Source organism: Typha latifolia, chromosome 3, assembly GCF_019914945.1.
Source record: "Typha latifolia isolate L0001 chromosome 3, TyphaL0001v2, whole genome shotgun sequence".
NCBI lineage: Eukaryota > Viridiplantae > Streptophyta > Magnoliopsida > Poales > Typhaceae > Typha > Typha latifolia.
In genome coordinates, this window is record NC_133088.1 from 17,525,616 (window position 1) to 17,549,864 (window position 24,249).

The following is a 24,249-nucleotide window of genomic DNA, read 5'->3' on the forward strand; positions in this document are numbered from 1 at the left end:
TTTCTAACAAATTTACAGTATTTATACATTGGTAAGTTTCTTCCTGCATTCCCAGAACAATTAAAGTTTGATATTGCTCTCTCAAAGAGTAAACACAATTTAAGAAGATAAACACGATAAATTACAATCAATCACTAAAGGGTGGTATGCTAAGCCCAAAATGCTGAAAAACTAGTGCTATCCTCTATGTTACCAGGCTCCAAGTCCTGTGAAGATGATGTAGCCAGCAGAAATCAAGAACAGTAACTCGCTATAGTCCCAACAAAATAGTTCAGGGAGGAAAAATGTGGGCCATTCCCTATCTAATGCTACTCACCACATTTACAAGATACAACCAGATCTAAAGTCCCCACTTTTCTAAAAAACAAAAAAGAAAGTGCGGATGCTGTACACTCGGGCGTTTTCAATCATCCGGGCGCACCAGAACCAGATGCTATCACACTCTTCGAGAACTTGTACTCCATGGGGATCATCTGGAAGGGGCCGAGGATAAGACGCCCTTAATTGGGGGAATCGTCTACAGACTTGGCTACTGCTACAGACAGATTTTGGAATTTCTGATGACTGTTGCAAACCATGCAAAAAAGGCAGGGCATCTAAAGCCCTAATGAATGGCATATATACAGCAATTCAGACTTGTGAGAACTGCAACTCTTCTTGTAGTATGAACCACTAGAGCTTTCAAATTCTTTTGCTTGAAATGAATCTCACATTGCCCAGAATTTGTCTGGATCAGGGCTGAACAATGATAGATCCTGAATCTCCATATTTGCTATGTGCCAATTGACTAGGCCAGCTTGCAATGATTTAACTAGAAAAAGGATGATAGGCAAAACCCACCACTCAGAGTCCTCCCTATCCAGAAAAAAGAAAAAGAAAACACCACCGAATAAAACATAATGGTCCACGTGTAGAAAAATAGAAAAGTATGGATAAATGGGAGCAATGAAACATGGATTTGCTGGGCTCAGCTCTTGTGGAATTCTAATCATAAGCCAGGCATTATCATAGTTCTTCATAATCATCATCTTTGTAACGATTTAGAGCATGCAACAAGAACAAGGAAGCATGCAAATAGCTACAAGACATGCTATCTGAGACAAAAAGAACCATACCTGAAGTTTGACATATGTGCCATTGAGGCCATTTCTGAGGAAAAATACCCATAATACAGTATTCCACAAACAATTGCCATGATCTGCATTATAGAAAATCATCATATAAGAAAAATAAAATCATGCAAAACTTAGTATAATTCCTCCTCAGTGTTCTTTAAAAACAAAATTTTAACATCACTCCTAGAGTTTTTTAAAGGTCAAAGTTACCATTACAAATTATCAGGACAAATCCTATCCATCTAAACATAGATTAAATTTATCAATTTTCAGGAAAAAATAGAGAGAACGGAAAAAATTAATAAAATGAATGAAGTGCCTCAAAGCATGATCCTTAACATTATAGAAAGAAAAGAAACTTGGAGATAATTAAAGATGAAGTTTAGGCATACAAAACTAAACATGCATTCGGTTTGTTTGTTGATCAATAAAAGATGTACAACAAACTTTGACCAGCTATGCTAAAGTCCAAACAACTCTTTTTTTCCCTGACTACTTTTAGCAGCTGTCCATCATTAATCTCTAATCTGTGAAAATGTTACGCAAGGTCAAACAAATATATCTATTTACACCATGACCTGCAAGATACTATTCAGTAATGATGTGACAAGGTGTAAAATATTAAATAAAATTAGGTCACTCATTAAGGCCCTCCGTTTTCAGCGAAAAGGGCATAACAACGTCCTGAGCATTGTATTAACTTAACAATGTATGGATCCTCAATGAAATATAATTGGGTTAATAGATCTTTCAGCTATACGAAACCAGACGTAATATTTATATTTCAGCTGGAATCCAATTGATAGCATTGAGTCCTTGAATACTATAACACCAAAATTAACGGTGGGGCACATTTTGAAGATCCGTATCATGGAGAGTGAGAAACAATAAGTTTACACCAACAATTGCACACAGATCAAGTCAACTATTCAAGATTATCAGCTAACTTTCTGCACATCAATCAACTATTCAACTTTCCATACATTATAACAAGGCCTGAAATACTTTACCAAGAAAAAGAAACTAAGTCATAAACTTACAATGAAGCAATGTTTACAGTTTTATACCCTAACCCCTAAAAACTCCACATCAAAGAAATATAATTTAAAATCAGATCTAAGCACGAGATAATATTTTGACAGAAATGAAGAGTATATTTTTCATGGAAATAAACACACACAACACATGTTCATCATACTTTCACGAGTTATCAACATGCATAATCTGTTACGGAGCAACAGAAAAGAAAAAAGGAAAATATTTTGCTCTTACTAAATCAAAAGAATAGCCGCATAGTTGCCCCCACAAGTACATTATACTTGTAGAACTAACACTGGTTGTTATAGCAGCAATATATATATATATATATATATATATATATATAATATTTCTCTTATGAACTCCATAATTTCAGACCTTGTCTGGTGAGAGTAATGAAAGACAGGAAAAGGAACTCACAATGTTCACTGTCGAAGTGGTGTTCCACAGAGCATATATACGAGAAAGTGAAGATCTTTTGGGCCCTCTACTAAATAGTGCATTTATACCAGCAAGAAAAGGTGAGAGCAAGGATAGGGGAGGAATAAGCAAGACAGCAAGAAAAGCCCCAAGAGAAATCCAATAGAACTGTACAAGTGTAAGAAGAGTTATAGTAAAATCACCCAACAGCAAGATACATATGATCAGCTGCAGTGTTTCCTGAAATAGAAAAATTTACTCAGAATCACAGAATGTGTAACTTGGCAAGACAAATGATATCTCCAAATCTTTACGACAAATCTGATTACCTCAAGACCAATAGGTCTTGTATTTTGCAATAGAAGAGAGAAAGGGAAGAGGTAGTCCCTTCGATAATCCAACGACTTTAGTGTTCCTTCATTTATTATCCCACCATTCACTCCTCCAGTCAACCGTTTCCTTGAAACTGGATAGCTAATGCAAGCCTGGTTTTTCTGTAGCTGCTTAGAGTTCCTGATGGAGACCGTAACATTTCTCCTGGAGAATGACCAAGTGGTGCACATATTGAAGACAGTTAACAACTAAGCTAAGAATATTCGAGATAATTATGAAATAATATATGTTGCACTTAGATATTGTAGCTTTCATAAATGCTGTCACACCATACCTTGAGTGGTCACCTGAATGTAGGACATCTGACTGGTGAAAGTTGAAGAAGTCTTCATTCATTGCTACCAAGATGCCTAGTTGGTAATAACCAGAAGCTGTGGCCTGAAACCAACCAAGTTCGCCACTAAGACCATGGTACACTAGCCGGGGGTTTCCATGAGTGTTTATCCAAGTAATGACAGGACCCAATGCTGAGCGAATGCAATTCTGCTTAACAGTCCTCAACTGAGCATTCAGCCCAGCAACCAGCCTGTTCCAAATAGCTGTGGAGACATACTAGAAAAGAGAAATCAGTGTCACTATGGGTTATAAAGTAATCAGAATGGAGGTCCAGAAAGAAGGCAATGTAACCAATACCTGACCGAGAAGATTTGTCAACAACACGTCACTGTGAAGATAGTACGGGGACATATAGCTGCCATCACCACCAAAAATGATGCACATGGGGAACCTCTTCTGGATGGTGGATGCAACATCTAGCCGTTTCTCATCACCACCCAGAAAGAAATCAATGTATGCAACCATTAAATCGGGTGTTGAACCAACCTGCAGTTACAATTTCCTTACATTAAACCTAATAGGAGAGGTTGGCGTTAACGGTGGATATAAATGGCTGAAGCATCATAAGGATGGCATACTATTTCTAGAAAGGTAAAATGGAGAAGTCATTAGTAGAAAAGAAGCAATGTTTCTGGTAATAAAATTTAAGAAAAAGTAAAAGAATTTGATGTCAGCATATGCATAATAGTAATAATTCTAGTACGACAATAACACAATGAGGAAAAAACAGATTCACATGTACTTATCAATCTTAGAAAGATAGAAGGATGAGAAGGAAGAACAAAAATGAATTTGAGACAAGGAAAATTATATCACATGCACAATTTGAGGCCAAGATTCCATTCATGATCCTTGAGGAAGAACCTCATGCTTAACTGGAGGAACCACAACTGCTCAGCTAGCAGTATTTTTTTGTTCTACTAGTGATTGTTGAATATAACATTTTAAACTTTCTGTACAGTGTAAAATCCATAAACTATGAATAAGGAGAGCACTTGTGTGAGCACTATAAGGATCAACATGTCTTCTACACCCTATTTGAGCACTTGTTCCATCGCATAATAAGAAGAGAGATGGCAAACCTTCATTCCTTTGTAAAGGGCTCGTGATCTGCAAGATCGAAGGCATGAGTGATCATACTCGGATTTGACAAATTCTTGAAGACGATGAATCTTCTTTCTTCGGCGCCATTGTTTCCATGACCAAGCACAAGGAAATGCAAGAACTGAAAGAATACTATGCACAGACCCTTCCCACCACTCGTATGCAGCAATTAAGTTAATCTCATCAATAAATCGGTTGAAAGCATCTTCGTACCTGAAAAGATAATTAACTTCACTCATTGAAAATTTTCTCCTAAAGATGTAATAAGACCAACTAGTACTTTATGCATACAAATGGGTACTCCAACATTATCTAATCATATGTAACGTATATCTGAGTTATAAGTTATAACTTAAAGAGATGTTCTAATTGCGAATTGAAATTTTGGCTGCAAATAACAAGCTTTGGCAAGGCATATTTGCTGGCAGGCCCTAATTAAAGTCATCCCATAGCTGAAACATTTTAATAGGCCAATAAGCAGGATGGAGATTGCATGTGTTAAGTTCTTAATTGATGTCTTTTCATGACAACAGAAGTGTATTCTGTAGAATGGATGGCTAACATGGGGATGCACAAGCTCATCGATGGTAAATAAACAGAACAGCCTGCATCCCTCTAAAGTCGGAAATACTTCTTACACGATTCCAATTATTGCATCAGGTGGAGAGTAAGGAAGATGCCAGGGTTCCCTGAAAGTATTTGGACCCATGAAGTACAGCCTGTGGACATGGCTTTGAGTCTCTTCTGCCCTGCTTGTCCCAGGCACCTGGATAATACATATTGGTGCCATAACAGAGGTAACAAAAGGCACAAAAAATCTTCAACTTCAGAACTACTAGATTTACCATGCAAATAACTTTTCAAGCAAAGAATTACCTCTGCCAGGGAAAGCAGATATGGAAATGTATCAGAACCATCATTTTGGATGGAACTTGCTGACCGATAGGAAAAATCACTTCCACCCATTTTAATTCTTAAACCACTTATTATAAGCGCTAGAAGTACCAAAACTAGCGACAGAAGAATTGCAAAGGGCCATGGACCTCCAAAAGTGTATATCAGTTCTTCAAGTGGTGTATAACATTTTGGCATCTTGTACTTTTCAGATACACATCTATATGGGCAATATGGCTGAGTAACACCTCCTGCAAAAAAAAAGTTATCATTTAGTTGTTTCTGAAAGAAAATATTTTCTCCTTTCTAATATCAAAAGGATAATTATCAAGGATATCTGATTGGACTGACTAATATACTACATGGAAATGGTTGTCTATTTGTAGTCATCTAAGTGAAAGCTCTTGGTCAGGATGTTGGTTTCCTATGGCGGGGTTCATTTGTTCAAATACAATAAATAGTAGGTAGAACCCTAATAGATAGCAAAGCCAATGTAATGGTATATTGGTATCTAATATCTGCCCATCAATTTGATTGTGCTCAGTTGGTAGTAATGTCATCGAAAATTTATATTGACACTATGAGCCTACCTCTTACATATATGAAGTCTGCACGGCGGGGAAGAATATCAAGTGAACAAGAAGTGCAGAGGGTTGAGTTGGATCCAACAGCATCTTTATATGTACCAACAGGGCATTCCTGAAAACGTACAAAAAGTGCCAATACTCAAGTAAACGGTATGCAATAGAATAATTCCAAAACAAAATGAGCTTTTGCAATTTCATTGGCAAAAATAGTCTAAATAAATTTTCTAAATGCAAGAAATAATGGCTTTTCCAGGAATTCATTCCTTTTCTCTTTAGTAGCAAGAATCTTCTCTATAGGATAAAAAAACTGTTTCCGAATAATATACATCTGTCATCTAACAATCAGATTTCACCAGTCCATTCTTTCAAGCCCACTTTATTCATTAATTTTTTTCCATCATATTTATCAAAATTGTATCACCTTCTGCTGACCAATAACAATCTGCACACCATTTACTTTTTTGAAAAGTGTACAGAAAAAAGTTTACAAAATATGACAGCATTAGTCATATTATATGACTATTTAATATATGCAAATGTAATCAGTTCTAAGAGTCCTGCAGCACCATTCCCATTCACACATCATACAGTCCATATAATTCAATAATCAAAGCCAGATAGGTTTCATTTGCAACATTTTTCACTCAAGCAAGAATTTATATAGAATCCTCGATCTTCATCATCAAAGATTTATGTGCTGATCAGCACTACACATGCCCGGTGGCACATCTTGTGCCGGCAGCTTGCCGGCACGTGAAACACCTAGGTACCACAATACAAGAAGAAAGAGAGGCTTCTTACATTTTCCATTATTGTCATAGTATTTGAAGGATATTTAACGATTTTATACCAGTAACAGGTGCTACACAAATTGTCTAAAGAAGATTAATTCAAGTAATTCACATTGCAACATGGGTAAGACAGATCAAAACAACCAATGGAAACAGCCTTTTACCTTTTCCATTATTGATATAGTCATACTGGAATATTTAAAAATTATATGACAGTAACAATACAGATCTTATCAACAGAAGATTACTTCAAGTAATGATTGATAACCAGTACAACCTCCTAGTGACTTTCAGCAATTACATACTTTATTTATATAAGGTAAAATAAAAAAATTAAGACACAAGATAGTTCAAGTGTACTCCATACATTGCAAAATGTTCCAAAGAGCCCCTTTGGGCACTTCTTCCCAGTGATTGTACCTTCTTCCCCAGGATGACCACCACCGTTACCAGCCCCTCCACTGTAATTAGAAAAAAATGGGGAAAAAGGGAAGAAATACTTAAAAGCCAAAACCTAACAAATGAATCTAATTCTAGCAAATATAGTTCAAGTATCTCGACAACTACCAGCACTTTCTGTTAGCTACTGTTACCACTTGTTCTAGAAGAATACAATTCTATGTCAATGATCAAATGTATGCTACATGTGTATGACATATCAAATTGTAAACCCTATAATGTAACTAAACTCAAAGGACATACACTCAATAGCACAGAAATGATATAAGAAATCAAAGTTTAAGCTGTACCAACTCCCATAACTTATTGCCCTTCTAGAAAGATGAAAGGCATTACTGAGATTATGTGACCATCACAGGTACATCTGAAACTACAAAAGTAACAAAATGATAGAAAAATGCTTTAAATTATGATTGTATGTTACAATTTGCAAATGCACCAATACATGATGTATAATGACCATACAATACTACGTGAGGATTCCTTTCGCACATCTTATGATGCTATAAGCCATTAATTATCCTTATAAGGATCTAAGAATATGGAACAACTGAAGAACATGTATTATGCTGAAAGTGCTCCATTCCTTTATCAACAACTCTAGCCAAAGCATAATGATTAACAACATTTTACAGTTAAATATCTCCAAAATGGGATGGAAAAATTACTTGTAAGAAACTAAGAACAATTAAGCACACTCTTCTAATAATTATGAGACCATGATTGAAATGTGTACCTTGATAGTATTGTACCATTAACAGAAGCAAGTTGAACATATTCATCTCCAGTGGCAATATTTGACCAATCAAAGTGAACTCTCCCACCACCACCACCACCTCCACCATTTGGGCCACCATTGCCACCAGCTGTTGATAAAGATGAGTTTTTCTCCAGTACAAGCGCTTGAAGAAATAAAAGAATTGTACCACCCGAACCACCTCCAAGCCCACTCTTTAATTTCTCATTTGATCCTGTACTTGATTCTCCATGACTCTGGCCATCAGCCCTTAATGAGCCATGAATTTCTAGTTTAGAAAGAGGCCATTTGATGGATCCTACCACTGGAAGAAGTAAATAAGACACAAGAGATGCGAAGGGTCAAATACTTGTGATTTAAAAATCTTAAAATATCAAGAGATATTAAATAGCATGAATTTCGAAGATATTGTTTAACAAAATAAAGAAAATCATCCAAAGGCAAACATAAAAACATAAAAGTAGGAAAGACTACATCAGAGGTTAAAATTAAAGATTAGTGCAGAAATGTTTTCCTATGCACAAAATAGATGCTTTATTAAGAAATAGAAAAGGTTGACAGAAAGATTTTTGATAATTCTACACTATACTGTACTGTCAATTCTTCATACTGCAATAACTGAATAAAGTATCAAGCATGGAATATCCAGTACACATTATTCAAGACCATTCATTTGCTTTTCTCAAAGTTGTTTCTTATTGCAAGCATATCTTATTGGACAAAAGAAGCAAAACAAACCCAAGAAAAAACTGAATAAAAAAGACCTCCAATTTTATTCACTAAATGATCATTTTAGTACCTTATTTTTCTGTATCACTCGCATCCTTTTAAAATGAAATGGAGAACAACCAAATCCATACCTTATATTCTTCTAAGCAAACTAGTTAGGAGCATTAACAGTTGAAAGTGCTGCAACCAATAAGAAATACGAAATATCTGAAATAACACATATTTCTTCTTCCTTTGCAGCAAGTATGCAACCATGGGCAAAAAAGGTGGGAAAGAATGCTATGAAAATAGAAAAGCTGCCATATTGATTTTGTTTTGCATGAACCATCTTAGCAAATTCTCCCAGATAAACTATATTACAACTTGAATTGACAATTGATTCTTCTTTGCATCCTTTATCATAGCAGTTTCGAACCGAACATAGCCGCACTAGGAAGTAACCTACTCCAGGAACAACTATTTAAGAGGATAGAGTTGATCCAAACATTACCCTCTATTTGGTCATTATCCTCTACGCTAATAGAAAGAAAACCAATAAAAAACCAACTACACCACCCCCCAATTGTGTGACTTATCCTTTCCTTTTGATTTTCTTGATATCACTTTTGCATATTAACAATGCCACTAAGGCATATTTATGTGCCTTCAAGACAGAGACTTTCAAGTTTCAACAACTTTGAGCTGCCAGAAATGCCTTTGATTCTTTTCCTTGAAAACAGCACATCCTCGTCAACAAAGCAAACTAGCAAGAGAACTTGAGTTCTCTTGCCTCACCATCTCCACCGCCCAAACTGCACTGCTCTGTCCAAGTCATATAAGAACAACCTACAAATTAGTTTGTCATCCGCCCAACATCCATTCTGGTGCTTGCAGGAGATCTGGTGTGTGCTGAGTGAGTAGGATGGTGAAGCTCAGGGTAAATGTGCTACGATGGAGCTACCTAGGAAGAGCAAACTCCCCAGCAGATAAGAAATATCAGTATGGTTGAACGAATTGTAAAGCAAATGATGTAATCTCTGAATCTCAGCGAGATGTTATTTTATTGCAAATATGCATATGGAAATTGCTGCCACAGATCATCCAAAAATTAAGTAGAGCTGTATAACTAAGTGTGTCCCAAGCGAAAAGATAAACAGTATCTAGTGGCAATTCAGCAAAGGATTACATAACTTTTGTCCACAGAAGGCAAATATGGTCTTGCAAGTGCTTTGCAGTTTGTCATAGTAACAGGATGTAAGACAATGAACAGAAACAAGAAAAAACAGAAATTACAACTTACAACACCATACACAGGTTAGGTGCAACTCTACTAACGAGAACTTAGCTTTGAGTATACAGGGCTTAGACAGATGTATAACACCTGATCAGAAATTTTAATGAAAATTTATTTTAGAAGCAAAGTGAAATGCAAGTACTTACCTATCATCCCCCCACCAGCAACATTTTCAAGAGAATCACTGGAGCCACCACTCCCACTTCCTAATTCGCATGGAAGATCGGCATTACCATACTCCGGACCACCTTCAATTAGCATCCCATTATAAAAGCCTGATCCACCCTTCCCTCCATGCCCAGCACCCCCTCCAGCTCCATATTTTAGGAATTTGCCCTTACCAATGCCCTCTTTGCAACCTAGTGAAGAAAATCAGAGATGAATATATACAAAAGATTGCTTCCTGCCCACTTAGCAGTTGTTCCACAACAAGTAAACATAGACTACTAAAAAGATTCACTAAATGCTAATTTGCTAAAAAGAAATACTGAATCACCTAACTCTGAGGCACTTATCATGCCATCTTTATTAATAGTGACAGTCCTCGCCCGGTGAATGTGAATGATACTTCCTGTAACTATACCACTGACTATAAGGTCCTCAACACGACAGATCTATAAAAAGTTGCAAAGTCATATAAGTATCAATAAGTTACCAAATAACTGTGCATAACCAAAAAAACAAGTGGTAAAGAAATATTATCAACAAACATCACATATGTTAGAGAAGAGAAGAGAAGACAAAAAAAGGCTAAAATTATAGTCATGAGTCTATTAAATTTTAAAACCTCGACAATCAAAAGGATTATGAGAATAGTCATTCCTATCAAAGTCTGACGCTGACATAAAAAATTAGCTGGGTTGTAACTGGCCTGAGTTTGCAATGTCCAAACAAATGCTAAAATAAAGGCAGCACATGACGTGTGTAACCTTGTCACAAGTTTTCACTTTTCAATTGACCTAAAGGAATTTACTGTTCAAGACAAAGAATACAAACATAAGAGGCTGTATGATAGCAAAAATAAGGTTAAACAGCATAAGAAGTGCATTATATAGCTAAAACATATGAATGACACCTCTGGAGAATAATATATTTTGCTCGATGTTCTTTTACCTGCAGAGTGAATGAGAGAGAACTATTCACATGACAATCATCAGGAGGCATGATTAGCTCATTTGGACATGTTTGACTCTCGCAACGTGACTGTGCAGCTCTGGAAAGAGATGTTTCAGGATAATGGTTGGCTTATAAAACTTTAAATGAGAAGCGTGTAAGTATTTATCGTCAAAAACTTACAAACTGCTTCCAACTTCATCTAGTGGAGCCTGAAGAAAAGAACCAGGTCCAACCTGCTCAATGAAACAAGTGAAACAATAATTAATAATAATCCCAAGAAATAAAACTTTCAGTGATCTTCTAGAACCAAGGAAACCCATGATCTACCAATAATAGTCTTAATCAAAGTGGTCGCATTCTTTATGGACGTGACCAAGAAATAGCTGCATGCAAAGTGCTTGTTGTGGTTAACAATAAGTTCCTTTGGCAAGTGAAAGCAAGTGGATCATCAAAAGGAAATAGTAAAAAGAAGGCTAATTAGAGGCAACATTTTTTAATGTTAACATTCCCTATACTTGGAACAACAGTTATTTTGGGCTACTTCCATATATGCATTATTTCATCTAAAAGAAGCTCATTCCACATATGTCTCGCATTGCTTCTTATAGAGACCAATACTTTCCCAAGCATAGATATTAGATATTTGAGGTTTTTAGAATATGACAAAGTGTACAAGTTAAAAATAACAGAACAATCTCTACCAGAAACAGAAATCATCTTTTAATTTGCACAATCACATAATGATCTTACTTCAATGTTATAAAACAATGATAGGAAAAGTCGTTGAGCTTTGATTCCATCACCAGGACCAGATAAATTGAGAAGTCCTTGACCATAGACACCCAAATCAGCATTTGAAGAAATGATGGAATTATGCTGTCACAAGTAGAAACAACATGTTACATAATATAAAAGAAAAAAGCACGACATACTAGCTTAACATCAACTTGAAACTTGAAAGCATATGCAAAGCTTAAATTACCATACCCTGAGAACAACTAGATTTCTAGCTTCAAGCATAGATGTACCAACATCACTATTACCACCACCATCTATCTGAATTCTGGAGTCCCACATCAGCAGCATTTTAACATACATCCTAAATGCGCCATAAACCTAAAAGCACAAGAGAAATAGCTTAGAACAGATTCCAGGAACTTATTTCATCTTATCAATGTCCTTATTGACTGATATTGTCGCATTTAAAACAATAAAAAAAGCCAAATATAGACTGAAAAAAAAAGAAAAAGAAAAGAAGAATACTACAATATTTTAATAACGCAGGGTTCCAAGCTTCAGCTGATCCCAATCCATAGACTGGTTTCAGCTGGATTGGTTGATGCCCGATCCGTATCAGGTCAGGGATAATCGAATCATCCGAACCCGCTGAATATAGGTTTGCCTTATTGAAATGGGTCAGATCTGAGAAGGATTTGATTTGAATCAGACACTGGGACATCAAATGATTGATGTCCTTATTCTCTCTCTTTCGTTCTCTCCTCTCCCTCTATCGGCGGCACCTGACATAGATCCCAGCGACCTCGACATTTGGCGATGTCCTCCAACCAAGATCCAACAATCTCAACCTCTGTGACCTTAGGTTAGTATTGTTTTATTTATTTTTTTTCCTTCCCTCTCGCTATCTCCGACGTCAATGAGCCCCTCTCTACTCTCTCTCTCTCTCTAACCTCTCCCTCTATCTCTTTCTTCCTCTCTTTCATCCGATTTCTTCACACTCGACATAGATTCCAGCAACCTCGACATTTGGCAATGTCCTCCAACCAAGATCCGACAATCTCGACCTCTGTGACCTTAGATTAATATTGTTTTATTTTTTTTATTTTTTCCTTCCCCCTCTCTCTCTCTCATCCGATTTCTTCCTCTCTTCTCTTTCTTTTGTAGTCTCTGTTACTGCAACAAACAAATCTGTTGCAGTAGCAAAGAGTGAGATAAAGAGAAGATAGAAAGGGAGGGAGAGATTGAGAGAGAGATGGAGAGAGAAAGAGATAGGGAAAGAGAGGGAAAAAGAAAGGGGAAAGAAGAATTGCAAAAAAAATCAAAGAAAAAAAATTGTCTTACGGCAATAACAAAGAGAGAATAAGAGAGGAAAAGATAAGGGAGAGAGAAGAAAAAAAAACAAAAGAAAACCTTTAGAATCTTAAAATGAGGTAATAATAGAGAGACAGGGAGGAAGAGAGAGGGTTTTAATTTTTTAAATTTTAAATCTTTTATCTTCCATTTTTTTTTAATTATATTTTGAATTTGATCTTTGTTTAGATTTAGTTTACACTACAAATTAACATGGCTTCAAAAGAAAATTCACACAATACCAAAGAGTGGCAAGTGGCAACATTGCAATACTATTAGACAAGATAAAAGGTATGTCAAATGCAACTGGTGTAGAAAGAAAAATAATGGTAGAGTCAACCATTTAAGAAAAAAATATCTAGCAAGAAGACAAAAAAAAATAGTAGTTTACACTCAACCGACCATAAAAGTTAGAAAATAGATACCGACTTATCTAATAGGCAAAAAGAAGGATAATTAATCTGCACAATAAAGATGGTTAATGGTTCGTCAAGAATTGAATTATAACTCTAGAGACATTGATGATAATAGCAATAAACAAAATGAGAAGGATGATGAATAGAGACAAATTATGAGGGCAATAAAAAAGAGCAAAAATAGCATAGAGAGAAGGAAAAGATGAGAAGAAGCAATTGTGGTAGCTTTTAGAGATAGATCAGTTCATATGCAGAGAGAGAATATGGGATCAGCAATTCCACTCTTAAGACTCCTAGTGTTACAATGAAGTCTAAAAATATTAGACCAATATACACATATCTTCAAAAAAAAATGGGTCGTAAACGACCACCATCAAGACAATTCTCAAAGGGATAAAAAAATATAATAAGCACATTGATACGACTATCTCTAAATTTTCATCAACAACCATATTCCTTTTAATGTAGTTGATAGTCCTTATTATCACATTATGGTGAATCCTATAAATTTGTACGGTGAAATATCTGATCTCTTATTTCAAATGATATTGCTAGTAAATATCTTAAGTTAGAGATAGATAAGCTTCACACTAACGTTGAGACATTTAAAAAATATTATGATAAATTTAGTTGTATGATAATGTGATGGGTGAACTATCTAAAATAAAATAAATATAATTAAAATAAAATAATAATATTTCTAAAGTCTGTGAATGCTACTGCTCATATCAAAAGTGCATATTTTATTTTTCAATTAATAGATAAGGTAGTAGAAGAAATAAGTAAAACAAAATTATTCGAGTGGTTATTAATAATGTAGCAAATTATAACGCCACCAAAAAATTACTTATGATAAAAAGATATTATTTATATTAGACGCTATGTGATGTACATTGTATTAATATCATGTTGGAGGAGGATATTGCCACATATCTTAAAATTGACATGGTAGTACATAGATGTCACGGGTTAAAAATTTTTATATACAACCGTGGCTGAGTTCTTGACAGATAACTTATCAGACTTGGCCTCACTAAAGTTGTTATTCATTTTTTAGCATTCGAAAGCATCATGTGCTACAAGAATGACATTATTTGAATGTTTACATCACATGAGTGGTCTATTAAAATTAAGATCATAAAACTTATAAATCAAACATTAAGTAAAACTTTGAAAAAAAGGTTCTTGTAAATGCATTTTAGAATAGTTTTACAATTTCACTACATTATTTGAGCCTTTTATTAAGGTATTATGACTTATAGATAGTGATGACAAATATAGGACTATGGACATAGCAAAAGAATTTAATTAAAAAAATATGGGCAAACATTATAGGAAGTGGTGGAAGTTTGATTGACTTTAGAACAAACAATTGCATTGAGATGTACAAGTTGCTAATAGGCACGCTTTTAATTTATTAATCTACTTTTTATTTATAAATATTTTAAAATTTGAATGCCTACAAAGTTAAAATTATAATTTTACAGGGCTTTTTTTTATCCAAGATTTTAATTATTTACAAATATCATTAATGATACTGAAGTTTTGCTAAGAGTTAGGAATGTAATCAGCAGATCGGAGCCTGACATTCATAAACAAATCCTTCGCGATAGAGAAGTAAGTTTTAATTCAATTAAATAATTTTATTACTATTTATTTTAATTTCATCAGTATCTTAAATATATACAATAATATATTTCAAGTGGAGAGATATGTATTGAGAACTGTGTAATTTAATACTACTAAATTATTGCAAATATATCTCATAACAGTCCAATTGAATGGTGGTACATTTATAAATGAAATAATGCATCAAATTTGATATCAATAGCAAAGAATATATTGAGAGCTGAGTAATTTATACTGCTAAATTGTTGCATATATATTTCAAAACAGTCTAGTTGAATGGTGGTTCATTTATAAATGAAATGATGTATCAAATTTGATATCAATAGCAAAGAAGATCATAAATCAAATTGTGTATTCATTACAGTGTGAAAAAGATTATAATACTTTCTCCTTAATCCACACCAAAACATATAATTTCTTAACAATGGAGAGATTGAAAAAATTAGTTTTTAATTATTATAATATGTGATTGAAAAAAAAATTTAAAAAGAAAGACAAAAAATGATTAGTTGATTGATTCAAATTATGTTTTTAATAAAAAAGATCCCTCAAAGTCTATAGATTAGAGAAGTGAATGATAGATTATTAAATGATACTAATAACCATGATTATATGAAGTACTGGCGAAAATCACGACGAGAACAAAGACTGGTATAATTCGTTTGACAACAAATAGATAGTACATCTATCAGCACCAGCGATAACCCTAATAATCCTAATAATATACCTGATGGTGAGATTGTCCCTTTCACATTTGTTGAGGAAAGTCAATAATGGATAAGAATTAAATACAGAAATGTTGAAGATATACATATATATCGGAGACGTCATTATAAGGATATTGCTCCCTATAATTATAATACATCGAGCATTCATTGTTTGGAGTCATTACAAGATTCATATGCTGGTTATTATCGTAATCAGTATTCTTAGACACAAGATCCACATATTAATAATTAGTTTCCTCAAACACAACAAAGTATATTTAATATGACTAGTATGATGTAAACATTATTATTTATGAATTTATGGTAATTACGATGATGATGACAATAGGAATTTACGAGAGCCAACTTAGTATTAATAAAAAAAATTAGATAATACTTAAAATTTTACATAATTAAAAAATAGTTCAATCCAATATGGATGGCTAATATGGATTTTGCGCATCGTTCTCTCGGACGGCAGATCCCAATCCTAATAGCGAGTTTTGAAACCTTATAATATAGATGAAAAAGATTCCTAAAAGACTCATTCTATCAAGCATTTTTAAATGAATAAATATATATAGTAAAAGATTCAACTTCCATATCAAAAATATAATTGAAATAAGTCCACACATGTCGAGCCCACTTAAGAATGTGATCTTGTTGCATATGTTGTTCCAATGTATAGATTCTAGTTCTGGGTGAGATCTACTAGATACTAAGAATTCAAAGCAAAGGTACATACCTTAATAACAGAATCACTCATCAAAAGCTCTTCGGCAACCAGCTCAAATTCTGAAACTGGATAGTCAGACAGTCCAAAGCAAATGCTACCTCCATCAAGCAATCTAATTTGACCTTTCACCTAGAAAGCGCTAAACAGAAGTTAAAATGCAGAGAAGACAAGTTGCAACATCATCAAGCAATGTATACAATCTAAGGTGCACAATATTAGATACACTGAAGTAAAAAACAAACATAACAATTAAAGGGGAAATTTATTTTTTTTGGAAGGATCCAAGGGTGAAGGGACTGAAATACATATATGACCACACACTATGCCTATACAGCTATTATGCTGCATCTAAAGTTACTTTATATCATCTAAAGTATTAATGTCTGGTTGACTATTCTTGAAGATGGCACTAAATTCTTTTTCCAAGAAAATCCCTTCTTCAGGGGAAAAATTGGCATAGTAGATACAGTAAACATTTTTCTGCTAACAGGTTATGTTTGTATTAGCCCGGACCAACCTCACTCTCTTCCCCATAATTCTGTAAACAAGATGAGCTCCATGCAGATTAATTAGTCGAGCCCTTCCTATTTTAGACATAAACTGAAAAAAAAGAAATTGTCCCTTAGGTTTAACATAATCTAATATGGCAAGAAGCACATCAAAAAGTCAAATCCCTTCAAACTTCTGGGCCAAGGAAAGTTCCTTTTTATTTAGTTTTTTTCTATCCAAAAGTACTTATAAAGCAATACCAAGTCCGGTTGCTCAGGTGTTATATATGAAGAAAGAAAATATGAGTCTAAACAAAATGTGTCAATGTACAATAAAGTTTAACAAGTACAACCTGCACTCTGCTCCAGAGTAAAGGAACCAATGCTTTTGCATTACATTCCACTAGCACATTTGACCAAAGCGTTGTCACTGGAAAATCCAGCAGAGGAGTTTCTGTATGTGTTGTGAAATTGTCATTGCTAACTCTGAGAGTCTGCAACGATATATCATACACTGTCCCAGCAGCACCAGCATTTTCAGGACAGCCAACACTTGCTCCACCTGATGCAACATAATCCAGCACAGATTTATTAGAAAGGTATTGGTAAATACATGAAAAGAATAGTAACAAATTCAGTAAGTAGAAGATAAATGACTACTAATGTAATTGCAATAAACCACAGATGTAACTCCGAAGGAGGAGAACAAGGTAAATGAGGAAAAGTTCCTAAAAAGTTGAAAGGCGTGCACATTTCTTAAGAACAAATAGTGCAATCACCGGAAATTGGAGATCAATGTGAGTATAAATCAATGGTCATTCAAATAACTATTCATCAGATGTCTACAATTCATACTTATATGATCAGCAGATAAGTACACGTTTTGCCATAAACTGACCCATGATGTGCTAAAGTGATCTCAGTCATGATAGGAGGACCTATGCAGGTGTGCACGCAAAGATGGCATGGTTGTGCCGAGAGCTAACCAGCACTTGCAGTGTTGAAGCTATGTTGGTAGGTGGCCTGGGAGAGTCAACAGCAACCCAAAAAGGCAAAAACCAATGTAGTGAAATGCCCTTTAATGGTGTTTTCCAGCCATAGGAGGCCACTCGAACTCTCTCGTGGCAATCAGAGAAGGTTAGGGCATTGATTTACCCTTACAATAACCAGAGAAGGTGACAAAAAAGACGATCTGCTCAAAATGGATCGTGATTTACTCATGATCTGCTTCAAGCAGATCATTCTAAATGTTTAGGCCTAAATGAACTAACTTATTCGAGTTAGATCCATTTAATGGATCCTCTTATAAGTTATGGATAGTCAATAAAGTCGATCCGCTCAATCATCTTCTCCGATTGGTCGAGTTGTATTCTCCAATCTAGGGCTCTCTCTCTCTCTCTCTCTCTCTCTCCCCCGATATCTCTCACCAACCTCTTTTTTTGGCAATTTTTGCATCACCAAGGTGCGCTGACACGGCACATGTGTATGAGTCGTGCTAATCAGTAGCCAGCATAGCAGGTGCCACTGTAAGGGAATCCTCATGCCTCAAGTGGCATAAATAGTTTCCATGACAACTTGAAAGGCCAGGGCCTGAATAATGTAAAGCAATCAGCCATCTCGAGATTGAGCAAACTATAAAATTACAAACTTGCTTTTGAGCTTAACCCGACCTAGCAAAATGTGATGTTGCTAAGGACCTAGTTGGGACTCAGGACAAAACCAAGTGGCATATTACGGCAAGCATTGGCATTAAAGTCACAAACAAGTACCGAAATGACTACATGCATCCAAAGCAGAAGCATAATCAAGCTGACCAATGCTAGATCTAACCAAGCATAATCAAGCTGAACAATGCTAGATTTCACCAATGGTTACAATAAGAAATAAAACAAGCTACAGAATAATAGAAGCAATTCAGAGAATTCTTGCTGTAATTAAAAATAGATTAAAAGGTTGCTCAGTAGGAATAATCTAGTATCTGTTCTATACAAAAATTTCTGCCTTGAAGTATCCAAAATAATCAGAAGTTCAGAACGACTAAGTTACAACTATCCTTCTTAATTATTTGGCAATTTTTATAAACAAATTAAAAAAAGGCATAGTTTCACTAACTCTAACACCACCAACTAGACTTAGTTTCTCCAAAAGATCATATTTTAAAAAACTTCAATGCAGAGATATGCACAAACAATGTGTTATCTTGCTGATTATAGAAAAATCATCTAAAAGAACATGGTATGCAAGTGTTTTCACGTATATAGAATAAAAGGTATAAAGGGTACATAGAATAGTTTCATATACAAGAACGAGAATAGTTACATATGCAAGTACTTAATATCTGGATGTATACTATTTCAGTTTGTTATTCACCATTTCAGAAGTCCACAAAACTGAGTATTGAGTACAGTTTAAAGTTAGTAGCAAATAGATAAAGCCCCTTAAATTTGAGGACATAAGATAAAGGATAGCAAAAGATCTGAAGTCCATTGCTAGAGCGCTGTTTGTAATAATAATAAATAGGGTTAAATACATTTTGCCCCTCAATACTTATGTCCAAGATCACTTTACTTCATGTACTTTAAAAATTTTCAAATTAATCCCTATACTTATGACTAAAGTGAAACCGTTAGTTTTTACATCCAAATTAACGAAGTGCATCCAAAAAATTTTAAAAATTAAATGTCGAAATGAATTGTCTCCATTTTTAATTTTTCATGGACAAAAATGTTCTTCCTCTCTTATATTTACATTTTTTCTCTTCAAAGAATGTTCACATGTTTTATTCTCTTACTTTGTAGATTGTGCCAATTATATAATAAATTTTATTAAATTTGAATTTTTATGAAGTTTAATAGTTATATCATATTTAGAAACAAGATAAATATGAGTTTAAAAAATCATATCAAAAGCCCATCTATTTCGCCTAATAAACACAATGGGGCATTTCAGTCATTTGGACACGCTCAATTAACTTTGACAGAAAAATTGACGATTTCACTTTAGTGTAAGTGCAATAACTAGTTTGAGACTTTTTGAAATATAAAGGAGTAAAGTAATTTTAGGCATAAATACAGGGGGTAAAATATATTTAACCATAATAAATATCATCAATCGAAAAAAGGATAAATAGTGGCTTTACAATCTAACTGTCAATGATACGAACCATGAACTGTGATCTTTACATCTTGTTGTATGCTGTAACAATCCAATGATATCCTCCCACCGCCACCTCCACCCCATCCACCCCCTCCTGCAGCACTTATAGTACCATTTCCAGTCCTAAACATGTAAACATTGAATATAAAGATATATATATATATATATATGGATAATCAAAATGATGAAAAATGGATTAAATGCAACATAAAAGAAGGGAATTATGACTGATTTGCAATTAACATAATTGATTTTTTATCAAATAAGGCAGACTCGATAAATGGTATCTGCAGAATCAAGTTCAAGTACCCATAAATCAGAAGGACCATAATGGACCATAAAAGGATCTTTCAAATATACAAAGGTGCTACACAAATTAATAATAGTCTATGAGCTCAAAGGAGAGAGAGAGAGAGAGAGAGAGAGAGAGAGAGAGAGAGAGAGAGAGAGAGAGAGAGAGAAGAGTAACCAATGCCTACAAATTCTCAAGAGAATGCCAAAGCAAAATAAATCTCAAAAATTAGCAAAAGGTAACTCTGATCTTTGCATAACTTCTGAGACTACCATGGAGAATAATAAAACACGAGTAAGGAAGGGTTCATCCAAGGATGACCCCTAGACAAGAGATTTTCGACATCTAATAGAGGAGAGAGAACGCAATTCAACAAGTAATGGTGAAAAGTCTTTCAGCACTCCTAGTAAATAGATATTAGAAGGTAAAAGAAGATTAAAAAAGGACCGATGATAGAAGGTACACTCGGTCCTCTAGTTCTCTTACTGATTCCTGAGACCCCCCGAGTATTATAGGCACAACATGAGGTCAAAATTACTTCTTTAAAGAAAACTCAAAAGAAGAATTATCATAAAATCTTCTTTTAAGTTCCATCCTGAGGAAAACAATGGAGGTGCTTAACAAGTCAAAGACAAAGTCAAAATACCAAAGATCTTTGCTGCCTAACAAACATGAGACACTATCACTGCAGAAAGTCAGACATTCTGCAAGAGTAGTTACATCAATACCATATGTGCTAAATGAAATGCACCTACTTTTTCATAAGGTAACTCAAAAAACCAGATTATGCATGCACATGCACAATTACTATCAAAAAGTAACATAATCCTAATACTAAGTCAACTAACATAAATGAAAAAAAAATTCTTTTAAGTTACAATTCATCAGCTATTAATTTCTGACATTTTGTGATATAAATATGAAATAGTGAAGAAGAAAAACGAATAGAAACTAGAAGGATGTAATTACCAAGGTTTCTACTAACAAGCAAGGTCCTGTAATGTTAATCTACCAGGAGAAGTTAGCATCTGAACACTTCCATCCAAATGGAAGCTCATTTATTCCACCATTCAAGTGAACAAACAGAAAAAGAATAAAATAAGGAAGATATTATATCAGGTAGTGATCCTCACAATTTTAAAGCATGGATGATAATGCTTCCACCAGATCCACCTCCCCCTTTAAGACCACCTATACCTCCCTCTGCGAGTACAGATCCATCAATATGAAATGAATTATTGGCTTTGATCATTACACAGCCTCCACCATCACCTCCATATATTTTTTCAGTAGATGTGCTTCCTCCTTTGCTCCCATAACTCCATGGCTTAGATAAAGTTGACCAAGCATACACATCTCCGCCCCAATTTGTCTTGTTCATTATCAGACATGAAGCGCCTCGGCCTCCATGCCCTCCACCAGCCCCGTCATGGCCATTCGGTGTTCCACTAGTCTGGGGAGGTGGTGATCCCCCTAAAGATGTTGTGTTTATGGCTGAATGGTTATCCAACGTAACATTGGTGGCATCAAAACTTACGGATCCTGCAATAACTGAAGCATATGGGCCAACTTTAATGTTTCTTGAGACATTAACGGTAATGGAGCAGCCTTTGAGAGGACACATGATTTTAACATGTGAAGCAATCTCAATATTTCCAGTCCCGTATATACATAAATCATCATCTAAGTCCAAACTTGAATTCAACAGGCATGTAGTGTTGAATGACCCAACCCCATTCAAGTCCTCGCAAGACCCAGAATTTCCCAAGTATGATTCACAAGGTAGCTCCCTAAATTGGATATTTTGATTTTCACCATGCTTTTCATCACGAAGCAGTTCTAGATAATTCTGAGGTAGGATTTGCAGAGGAAGTCCATTGGCCAAGCAATGCTCTAGGTTAAGGAAAAGCATGATAATGAACAAATATCCTGCATGAGTGTGCCACGTGAAGTACCCATATTTTAGGACTGAAGGCATGACCATTCACAAGAACATAAAGCATGACAAGAAATTATCTCCCTCCATGAGAAAAACAGAGATTTCTTCTCCTCTTCATTCACAGATTACATTTATGGATTCGCCTACGCATGAGAAATCTTTGAAAGAAGAAAGATCTGTGATCCTTGCTGCTTATGCACAAGTTTCATTCTCCGCAAACCACAACTCTTGCAGGATTTTGCACTCCTATGGTCGAAGATGCTGTCAACCAAATAGAGCACTAATAAATCAAAATTATTACTTTTAAAACATCAGATACTGTAAGTTTTGTTAAGAACTGAAGGTGACAATACATCACATAAACCAGTAAGAATATACATGAGCTTTAAGAAGAAGAAACTAATAAAGCCAAAAGCCCAAAATTTTGTCCTCAGAAAGAGTTCCCCTAATCTCCAAGTGCCACCGCCATTACTCTCTATAACTACCACCTACAATATATTAACCTATTCCCTTGCCAACTAATAGAATAGAGAACTTGTCATCCATCCTGAACAAGATTCTGCAATCCCATACCCCGCTTACTAATATCACTTGGCGATTCGTAAATATTGATTGAAATGCAAGCCTGCCAATGGAGAAAGTACAAGATAATCTTTCAAGCAAGAATCAAGTAATATACACGGAAAGAAACACACTTCGGTTAGCAGCATCCTACATTCAGCAACTAACGACAGAACTCCACCAGCTCACCACTTCTCCACTAAAATTGCGTCCACACACATCAAGAAACATCCAAATCATGTCGGCGTCCACACACACATCAAGAAACACCCAAGAACCACGCCGGCGTCCACATACGTCGGCTCCGCCCAAATCAAGATTTCAGGAAACTCGATCGTCTGACAAAATCAAGAAAAACGCGATCAAAGAATTCAAATATACGGCGGATCGCATCGAATTACGAGCTAAAACCGATCAGAAAGCGAGATCGCGACCAAAGAAAGCGTTTCATCGGGGGTGGGAGCTCTACCTCCTCGGTTCCAGATCGGTCGGAGTCTTGGAGATGCGAGATAAACCCTAGAATTACTCTTCCAAGAACTGAGCTCTCCGTAGCTTTCCGGCTCGCTTTCTCTTCTCTCGCCCTTTTATTACTAAGGCATCAATCACTACCCCTTTTTTTTTTTCTTTCTCTCCCCCTTCTTTCTATTATAACTGTAATAAATAAATCCTCTCGGGTCTCGACAAGTCCACCTGCGTCATCCTCGCTGGAGACCCGCTTTATCTCTCCGTGACGTCGATATGTGGGTTAGTGATCTAACGTCGCATTAACGTACGAACGGCGGATTGATCTCCCCCGCATGGGAACTTTGGAACGGGACTACGGATGAGAGCACGGCGAAACGTTTCACATATGCGGGGCTGGAGCCTGGAGGACAAATTGATTGGATTATGCCCTTCCAATTCCATAAAATAGCAAAGATGCCACTACCTATCTCACTCTCGGTACGGTTACTACTTACTCGCCACTCGGCAGTTGCTTATTGGCGAGTAACGACTAACGAGACTGATTAACTAAAGCCGTTGGATCGAGATCTAAATAAGTATCTCAAACTTTTTTATATGACGACATATAAGATATGAGACGAGCTAGTCAAAGAAAGCATCTGAATTCCTTGCCGCAGACAGCAACTAGACTTCCTGGTTCAAGCCAAAACAAGAGGAAATTCTCCCATTTGACCACAAAAGATAAGAGCAGATTCTTTGGTAGCACCTGAAACAGATTTAG

The 24,249-nt window shown here is 35.4% G+C and overlaps 1 protein-coding gene across 4 annotated transcripts; it reads right to left on the reverse strand.

Moving 5' to 3' along the window:
• Positions 1-48: 48 nt before the first annotated feature.
• LOC140783697 (uncharacterized) lies at positions 49-23,715 on the reverse strand. 4 transcript variants are annotated; one of them, XM_073130672.1, is made up of 24 exons: positions 23,494-23,715; positions 23,214-23,362; positions 21,658-22,724; positions 20,240-20,355; positions 17,430-17,638; positions 16,598-16,717; positions 12,000-12,128; positions 11,763-11,888; positions 11,193-11,245; positions 11,010-11,109; positions 10,393-10,510; positions 10,043-10,255; positions 7,874-8,198; positions 7,046-7,139; positions 5,891-5,999; positions 5,283-5,551; positions 5,045-5,172; positions 4,385-4,619; positions 3,600-3,788; positions 3,241-3,518; positions 2,903-3,110; positions 2,574-2,813; positions 1,116-1,198; positions 49-855 (listed from the first exon to the last, which is right to left on the reverse strand). In XM_073130672.1, exons 3-24 carry the CDS (start codon positions 22,506-22,508, stop codon positions 708-710), a joined length of 4,341 nt encoding a protein of 1,446 aa, XP_072986773.1. In that variant the 5' UTR covers positions 22,509-22,724; positions 23,214-23,362; positions 23,494-23,715; the 3' UTR covers positions 49-707. The 4 variants fall into 4 exon arrangements, with proteins under 4 accessions (XP_072986773.1, XP_072986772.1, XP_072986771.1 ...); XM_073130671.1 differs by having other exon boundaries at positions 23,179-23,362; XM_073130670.1 differs by having other exon boundaries at positions 23,159-23,362.
• Between the last annotated feature and the right edge of the window lie 534 nt (positions 23,716-24,249).

What these genes read in the sequence shown, in the direction of transcription:
- LOC140783697 (XM_073130672.1), bottom strand. Translation starts at nt 22,508, where the DNA reads ATGGTCATGCCTTCAGTCCTAAAATATGGGTACTTCACGTGGCACACT. An exon ending in GATAAGTGCCTCAGAGTTAG is followed by an intron (nt 10,256 to 10,392) that starts GTGATTCAGTAT and finishes TTTCTTCACTAG; the next exon opens with GTTGCAAAGAGGGCATTGGT. An exon ending in AATGGTACAATACTATCAAG is followed by an intron (nt 7,140 to 7,873) that starts GTACACATTTCA and finishes TTCTAATTACAG; the next exon opens with TGGAGGGGCTGGTAACGGTG.